This window comes from Linepithema humile, chromosome 3 (assembly GCF_040581485.1).
Source record: "Linepithema humile isolate Giens D197 chromosome 3, Lhum_UNIL_v1.0, whole genome shotgun sequence".
Classification (NCBI taxonomy): Eukaryota; Metazoa; Arthropoda; class Insecta; order Hymenoptera; family Formicidae; genus Linepithema; species Linepithema humile.
Genome location: NC_090130.1, coordinates 1,864,869 through 1,873,688, shown reverse-complemented (window position 1 = coordinate 1,873,688; position 8,820 = coordinate 1,864,869). Strand labels below are relative to the sequence as shown.

The window sequence follows — 8,820 nt, the reverse complement described above, 5'->3', positions numbered from 1 at the left end:
CTGTAACATTAATTTATAACAAAGAAAGATTGATTAGTTACACGTTGTTCATCAAAGTGCCGCATAAAAAGCTTTGTATCATACCAAAAAATAATAGCATCGTTGAATGATAAAATTCGACGCCTCAAAGAATAATTTTGTGTACTCGGACTTTAGCGGAAATCAATAGAGTAAATTTTAGTAAGTATTTACATTAGATGGCTAAAAGTTTTTTCATCAAATTCGAATAATGAGGACCAATAATTGTTTAATTGCAGGAATTTTTCTCACGCGATCCAACAAACGCGATGTTTTGGCGCGGCGTGTTTAGTCATCACGGATGTTATTGTTCGTGCTCACCGCGTGTCATCTGTGGTATCGGCAAGGACAAAGAGAATCGTGATATCAGTTTATTGGCGACAGTCGCCGATAAGTTGTTCGTGTAGTCAAGCAATTTCACAGCGAGACGCGGCATCAGTCGCAACCAGCAACATGATCAGTGCATTCGTTCTAATTTTGAGCACATTGCTCTTTATATTATCACACGAAAGTGCAAATGGATTCATGAAAATATATCCACAATTAAAAGGATTTCCCCTCGCTGAAGAAACAAATCCTGGTGCGCCGCTTTTTCTGACGCCTTTAATAGAAAATGGAAAGATTGAGGAAGCGCGAGTAAAGGCAATCGTCTCGCATGAAGAAATGTACGATGTTAGCAGTTACGCGGGTTATCTCACAGTTAATAAAGAATACAACTCCAATCTCTTTTTCTGGTTCTTTCCGGCTATGGTAAGTAATCAATAATCTTGCATCAAATCTTGCATATAATAAGCAGATTCATCGCCGTCAAAATTTGCTTGTAAAGTCGATCACATAAAATATCCTCAAATATTCTTGTATTTTTACAAATCATATACATGTAATACAAAAATCTTGAAAATACTTCTGTATGCATTACAACGTGCAGTCTACAAGTCTGACATTATGTGATATGTGTAGAGACTGTTAAATTTTTATACTTTTCATTAGTAATTATAATATAGAAGTTCAAGTTATAACGACTTACAGTGTGTTGTAAAAAAAGTATTTATTTTATTTCTACCTCCGGTCTCATCTTGTCTGAGGTGAGCGAGGGTCACAGAATCACGAATCGTTATCTTCTACTGTCAATCCACGCCGTTGAGTTAATCATCCTACAATAATATAAATAATACTTGCTATAAGCTGAAATTGTTCAAATTAAAATTGCATAAAAATAATTTGTATGTTACAGTATAATCCAAAGAATGCGCCAGTAGTACTATGGCTGCAAGGTGGCCCGGGAGCAACTTCTATGTTTGGTCTTTTTATGGAAAATGGTCCATTTTTAGTGAACAAGAACATAAGACTAGAGAAGCGGAAATACTCATGGAACTTGGGACATAGCCTAATCTACATTGATAATCCAGTCGGCACTGGTTACAGTTTCACTGATAACGAGAAAGGATATGCTACGAATGAATCTCATGTAGGAAAAGATATTCACACTGCTCTGGTGCAATTCTTTCAGTTATTCCCAGAGCTGCAAAACAATGATTTCTTTGTCACCGGTGAATCATATGCTGGCAAATATGTGCCAGCAGTATCGCATGCCATTAAAGAATTCAATGCCGAAACAGATACAAAAATAAACTTGAAAGGCTTAGCTATCGGCAATGGATTGTGCGATCCTGAGAATCAATTGCTGTACAGCGACTATTTGTATCAAATCGGTCTGATTGATTTAAATGGAAAACAGAAGTTTCAAATGTATGAACAAAAAGGTCGCGACTTGATTAAACAGAAGAAATACGTCGAAGCATTTGAAATATTTGACCTGCTCCTTAACGGCGATTTAAATAGCACTCCATCCTTGTTTCACAATTTAACTGGCTTCGACTATTATTTTAACTATTTGAATACAAAAGACGGCAATGATTCCGATTGGATGTCTGAATGGATTCAAAGAGACGATGTTAGACATGCTATACATGTTGGTAACAGCACCTTTCATTATGAAACCAGCGTCGTTGAGAAATATCTGAAAGCAGACGTCATGCGATCCATAACAGATCTCTTGACAGATCTTCTGGAACACTACAAAGTACTTATCTACAACGGACAATTGGACATTATCGTCGCATACCCGCTCACGGAGAACTTCTTACAACATTTACAATGGTCGGGAGCAAAGAAATATGCGAGAACGCCTAGAAAAATGTGGAAGGTTGGAAACGAAATAGCGGGTTATACAAAAATTGTTGATAATTTAATCGAGGTTCTCGTACGAAATGCAGGTCACATGGTTCCTTCAGATCAGCCAAAATGGGCGTTAGACCTCATCACGCGTTTTACTCATAATAAAAAATTTAAATAATTATGCGAATGTACTGAATATATGTAATAAGAATTCTCTCGAAAAATTTTTTATAAGAATATGTATGTGAAATATTTAATATTTAATATTTAAATATATTACGACGTTTATCAGCGATATGTAAAATACTCTGAAAAATTTCGCCAAGACAAAAGAACACAGATCTAATTTTATAATAGAAAAATTAATAAATTTATTAATAAGTAAAAATATGAACGTTTTCTTATTGACATGTCGTACACCTAAACAATTTGCGAAGTATATACATTTATAACAAATAATTCTGCCTCTTAATTTCGAATATTTCATAGCCGTAAAATAGATTTATATTCTCTCTCCCGATATATCATTTAAATTATATTATTGACATGATATGACATAATCTCTCAATACGCATGCTGTACATGTACACTCAAGTTACATTTTTTACAATTTTATAATTTGATTACATATAAAATGAGAGCAAGAAATGTCATGGCAATAGATTAATAAATTTACAATTGTTTAATTATTTACCCAATTAATAATCTAAGTTCCCTATTATATTTGGCAAAAATTGTTCTAATTTTATCCATGTATCATTGAGCTAATCTAAATACGGTAATAAAAATTGATCTACTATAGAAATATTTTTATGCCATTCAGCATGAGGAATTCCTGGCACAGTAATAATTTTTAATTTCTTTTGCTTATCCAATGTTTTCAAACCAATTGTATCGTCCACATAAATAGTTCTGTCACGCAAATCTACCACAGTTTCATTGTTGTCATAATATCCGAAATGACTACTTTGCCATGGAGTAATAACTCCGTCATCTGGTCCTCCAATAAGTACCATACGTTTCAATTTGGTTAGACCTGATTTATAATCGGAATTGTTGAAACCATCAGATTCGTTATTCACAAATGGTAAAAACTTACTATATTTATAATATAGTTCCTGAAAAGACAAATTTTTATATTAATATAATAAAATATAATGCATTCTATAATATAGATTATACTAACTTGATGATGGGGATCATTCCAGTAATTTCCAATACTAGTATGTTGTCCAAGTCGTGAATAGAAGAGTTCGTAAGCAGTTTCGCAAACTAGATCTGGGAAAATCAAATGCAGGAAACGTGCTGAAACAAAAAATTTTATAATTAGAATAAAGCTTTTGTTCCTTTCTTTTTGGACACTATAATTTTACATACTTCCGTATTGTCCAGCTTGTGGCGAGCTTAGAGAAATAAAATTTCTCACATTATGCATAGGAAACCTTTGTAATATTGCTCTAGCTAATAAACCACCCTGACTGTAACCTATTAAATTAATTCCTTCTGGATATGCAGCACTTATGGAGAGTACATCTGTGCCTAATTCTTCTACCTGTTGCCACATTGGTTCCAGACTGCTCCAGCCTGCAAATCTGACAGTGTTGTAAACTGGGGTTCCAGGGTGAATCTGTGAAAATATATCACAATTAGAAAGATAAAATTTTTACTAATCTATCTATAAGTTACTTAGAACAATGGCCATAACATATATAAAAATATATGAATAATTCACAATTAGTGATATGCAAAACTGTGTAAAACACATACATATATATGAATGATGATAAGCCACTCATATGGATAATAAAATATCATATAATGTACATTTACTCACACAAATAACACAAAGTAATTTCCAATTCCAATAAAACATTCTATCATAAATAAAAATAAGACAAAAATATTCATTTGCCTAAGTTATGCAGAATTGTAATTGGGAAATCAATGTGCCATTTTGATGAATCCAACAATGATGTTGCAATATATATATAACAGCTTTTGTTTTATTTTTACTCTACTTGTTGCTTACCTCCTGAATTCTGTTGCTAATAAGTTCCATGCTATCACTTCCAGTGAGCACTCCATGGATAATGACCACAGCATGATATGATTTTGCTTCATTGTACGATAATAAGAAAACTAAAATGAAATAAATGTTTATCACAGATGTTCGATCAGTCATTCTTTTATGGTGCAATATGAAACTGTAATGTCCCTCTGTGTTGACCCTCTGGCATTCTTATTTTCTTACTTGGCATATATGAATTCAATACATTTCCTGTGGCGCTACAATATATATTTGCGGCGAAGTAAAGAAATTGTACGCGCTTAATGCGGTCGGTAAGAACAAAAACAATATTATCAACGAATGATACTTACTCCGTAAAAATGGTGTGAGTCATGCATAAATCTGTCTTCAAGTATTCATAAAATATAGCACATAAATATGTTCTTCTGCACATATTTTATAATTGTAACAATATTATGTTAATTACACTTTATTTTAGACTAAAAAAATGAATTAGATATCAGATTAATTTAATGCCGTGAAACCTATATCATTATTTAATATATAATACTCAATTAGATTATTATTGATTGTAGAGATTATTATATCGCATCAATGCTAAATCAGTTATGCCCTTCCGCATAAAATATTCAACAGAAAAAATTCCATAAATATGAGAACGATGATCCCGCAGTTAAAGCGATGGTCGGTGACGACGGATCTAAGGGTTGCAAGGGAGGGTGCTGACGGTCAAAGGAATCCAATTGCATCGCGAAACGGTGCGTTGCAGAATATAGTAGGTCGCCACCCTAATCCTTACGGACTGCTGTGTGCTAGGTGGCAGGGCACATGGTATTTCCTGAGCTCGCTTCAGCCATACATCACCGTACTCTGACATCACCCCCGCTTTTCACCTCTCCCCCCCCCCCCCAACCCGTAGACGAAACTCACGCCCTGCACCGGGACGACGGATGCCGGGCGCATTGTTTCGACCAGCGTCATCCATGATTATCACGGCTTTAACCCTTGAAGGAGCAACCCTTTCGCTCCTTCGCACCATTATCCGAGCATTGATATACTCCTGGAATCCGGGTATTATCGCCACTTGTTTCCTGTTGTACTAAAGTAGCGTTTAATGGAGATTATCTTGTAAGCGGTGCTCTTTAATTATAACTTCCATATTTTAATTTATTTTTAATTAAACAGTACCTATATAAATCCTTGTTTTGTAATTCGACAGTGGACATGTTTAAAAGAAGACGGTTCTCTTATAAATGTAATGATAAAACTTTTTGTTTGTTCTGCGTTATTTTATCTATCACATATTTTTCTCGCAGAATTTTTCACATTTGTAATAAACGATAAAACATGATTATTCCTTGAATTGCGACGTACAATTTCAAACAATTATTATGGAAGATCGCTGTGAAATCTCCGCAATAGAAAATTATATTTTCACGATAGAAAAGATGTCAGTGACCCATTCAAAATTCAGAGGGTGTTTTCGACGATCAACGCGTCATCGGGATAAAGTAATTTACGAGAGTGACAGCGAAGATATTTGATACTTAAGGACGAAATTAGAGCTGTCGTCTCCTGCTACATCACGTCTAGACTATCATGATGGCAGTGAAAGGGGTGTCGCGCCTCTAATCGATTTTATTAGATTCTACGAATCGAATGATTCCTTAGCGTCTTGCAGGAGGTCTTTATCCAATTCAACAAAATTAATCCGATTCCGATTCATTATATTGGAACAGGATCCTCGTTATGTTTATGATCTATCCTCGCGCTTAATAAATGCTGATTATGAAAATAAATTAGAAAACATTATTAATGTCATTTATGTCTTATATATATTTTAAGTATAGTATTAAAATAGTATTTTGATAAAGAGAATACATAATCCCGAGATTTCACAATGACATCTGTTATTTATTTTGTTCCTTTACAGCCGCTTTATATGTCAACAACGCCGAATACCGTTTTAACTGATCGTTCCGAAAAGCTCAAGAATATGACACGAGAAGTAAAAACAACGAGGCAGCGTAATTTACAACAAGGACCGTTACGGGCGATTGTGAGGCAGGAGCGGGTCCCCGGGAGGTCAAAGGACGAAGATTCCTTCATCCACTTTCTGCGGTATGATACTCGGTGGTGGTTGCGCGCCTCGGTTAACACTCGGCGGACTGAAATAGCGAGCCAGCCGACCGCGAATATCCTTGATTAAACGCAAAAAAGCCCGGAGACCTACCGCCCGCCTTGCGCTTCGACCGTGGCTGCGTTTTTTCGCCACCCTCCGCCATCACGACGGTCGGGCTTGAGCGCGGAATTGGATTGGCCGCCTTTTCTCTCGCTCGCATCCCACCCTCTCGGTTACGGTTCCTCTTTCTCTCGCTCTCGCGTCGTTCGGCGGAAGAAGCAGCGGCGGTTTCCGGGCATTTGGGGGGACTCGATTAGAACAGCTTGCGACGGCCAGAAGTACCTGGGCACGTTCGTCCCCCCCCCCCCCCCGCGCTCGTCCCTCCGCCTAAATTGTTGTACACTGTCCAGAGTAATCTCTCTCGTGATAAGAGGTGCGCTGGCTCGTTCGGGGGTCTTACGCCGTTGAATGTGTGTATCTTTAATCAAGTACTTCCGTGCTTCAAACCGACCACGAGTTTTGCTCGCCGTGCGTGATGCACAGCTTTGGGAAAATGCTCGGAGTCTTAACGGAGTTAAACTGGTTTTACGACCGACCATTGTCGGACAGACATTTCCCTCGATGTTTCGATTATTTATCCGATCATGAAATCTGAAAATTGCGTCGACTGCGCGATGAAACGCATTACGCTTTCAACTTATGATTTTCGATAAGTGGCTTCGCATGCGTTATCTCGTTTCTTGGATTTTCAAATGTCTCGCCTTTCTTATCTGATTATTATAATACTTTGCAATATGAACTTTTTTTATAATAATTTGTAACTGAAGTTTATGCATCCGCCGCAAAATTTCTCACAGAGTTCTATGAGCCGGCGAAAGAAATTTATGCGCAGTTCACGTATGCAGTTAGTAATACAGTACACAGTTTTGTAAATTTAAATGCGTACCGCACATGACGAATGAACGGCGGGGCGGTAATGTTCGCAAAAATATTCAAGAACTGCGACGAGATGCCGCGTTCATGCGGCGTCCTTTCCTGTTTTTTTTCTTTTTTTTTTTTTTTTTACTTTACTGGAAGGAGGAATGCACAAACAATAGAGTTGGTTTCCTGACTTTTCCAGCTTCGTACAGTACGAGATCTATGCGGTATGTGAATTTTTTCAGCTATTTCTACATGCGCAAGTATTTGCATTTATCGCCGATCCAAATGCAACACCAAATAATATATTTCAACGTTGCACCTGCTCTACCACAGTTATTAAATCTTTAAAAATAATAAATACACTTCTTCGCTGCATGATAAAAAATTCTGAAGAAATGACCAGTCGATTGCACTATCGATTCTTCACGAAGGTGCGCAATACGCGATAAAAAAAAAAAAAATTTGCGACAATGCTTATTTTTTTTTTGACGTGAAAGTATCGAAGTTTCTCTCGTCTGAGAACCGACCGGCGAGTTCCCGCTTAAAGCCACCCTCTACCCCGGTAAGTACAGAGAGACAAGAGAGAAGACGAAGTGGGTGGTACGGTGTCGCAGAAACGGCCTGGAGATTAGCGTTAATTACAGAGTTGAGCCGTGCCGGGGTTGGGCTGAGGCGCTAGGTATTTGTCACTCGGCACTGCTCTCGACTCCCGCTTCTCGTTCTGAATATTAATAACCCCACCGTCCTTCGCCACCCCCGCGCCCCTTGCTCCCGCGACATCCGATGAATTGCGCGGCAGACAACGCTACTCATTATGCTGACTGCTTGATTTCATCATCCTCGACGGCACGAAAAATTAATCGCCCCGCTATCGAGATCGGGGATAAAGAATCCTGTCGTTCGGCATTAACAACGCATTTTGTTGACGCGTTAATAAATACGACGTTTTCCCCCCTGAATCTTTTGTCCACGGAATCTTCGGAGATTAAGTCGTGTCGTGCAAGTGTGTGGATAGAAATTTCTCTCTTGCGCGAAAGTAATTAAATATTCCATATTTTAACACCTTTTGTTTGCACATAAAAAACGTTGGCATACGCATCGTGTGAAATAATTTCTATCGTGCAGAGACAATGAAGATTCCATCTTGCCGTGCAATGCGTTTCTGTATAATCGGAAGATCGGCTGTCGCACTAACTCTCGTGGCGACAGAGAATTCGAATTGTTAACAGTTGAAGCGAACGATACATCATCTCTCTTCTTTCCCTTAAGAGGGAACCGTTTTCCAAAAATTGAAGGGTCGCACTTTCAACTGCGGCATTTTCCCGTCCCACGAGCAATGTCGATCAATCGATATCGCCCACTCCCGTCCTTTCTGCGGTCGGTCCCTCGATGGCGGTCCCATTCCCGCGCAAAACGCTCAGATATTCAAAGTCGGAGAATAGTTTATTCATGGCCGGCTCCGAGAACTTAGAAAGATATTGGAAGCGCCCCGGGAGAGAGAGTAAAAGATAGAAGGCGAGAGAGAGAGAGAGGGATAAAGAGGCAAGGGAGA

At 38.0% G+C, this 8,820-nt stretch overlaps 2 protein-coding genes across 2 annotated transcripts; one reads left to right on the top strand and one right to left on the bottom strand.

Moving 5' to 3' along the window:
* Positions 1–471: 471 nt before the first annotated feature.
* On the top strand, positions 472–2,584 carry LOC105676560 (venom serine carboxypeptidase). The gene is made up of 2 exons (XM_012374566.2): positions 472–768; positions 1,253–2,584. The coding sequence occupies exons 1-2, from the start codon at positions 472–474 to the stop codon at positions 2,372–2,374; spliced, it is 1,419 nt and encodes a 472-aa protein (XP_012229989.1). The 3' UTR covers positions 2,375–2,584.
* Ppt2 (palmitoyl-protein thioesterase 2) lies at positions 2,543–4,481 on the bottom strand. The gene is made up of 4 exons (XM_012374570.2): positions 4,226–4,481; positions 3,574–3,823; positions 3,383–3,501; positions 2,543–3,314 (listed from the first exon to the last, which is right to left on the bottom strand). Exons 1-4 carry the CDS (start codon positions 4,376–4,378, stop codon positions 2,961–2,963), a joined length of 876 nt encoding a protein of 291 aa, XP_012229993.1. The 5' UTR covers positions 4,379–4,481; the 3' UTR covers positions 2,543–2,960.
* Positions 4,482–8,820: the final 4,339 nt, after the last annotated feature.

Excerpts from the sequence above, each read along its gene's own strand:
- LOC105676560 (XM_012374566.2), top strand. The coding sequence starts at position 472 with ATGATCAGTGCATTCGTTCTAATTTTGAGCACATTGCTCTTTATATTA. Across the intron at positions 769-1,252 it reads TCTGGTTCTTTCCGGCTATG|TATAATCCAAAGAATGCGCC; the intron begins GTAAGTAATCAA and ends TGTATGTTACAG.
- Ppt2 (XM_012374570.2), bottom strand. The coding sequence starts at position 4,378 with ATGACTGATCGAACATCTGTGATAAACATTTATTTCATTTTAGTTTTC. Across the intron at positions 3,502-3,573 it reads ACAAGCTGGACAATACGGAA|CACGTTTCCTGCATTTGATT; the intron begins GTATGTAAAATT and ends TTTTTGTTTCAG. Across the intron at positions 3,315-3,382 it reads GGAATGATCCCCATCATCAA|GAACTATATTATAAATATAG; the intron begins GTTAGTATAATC and ends TTGTCTTTTCAG.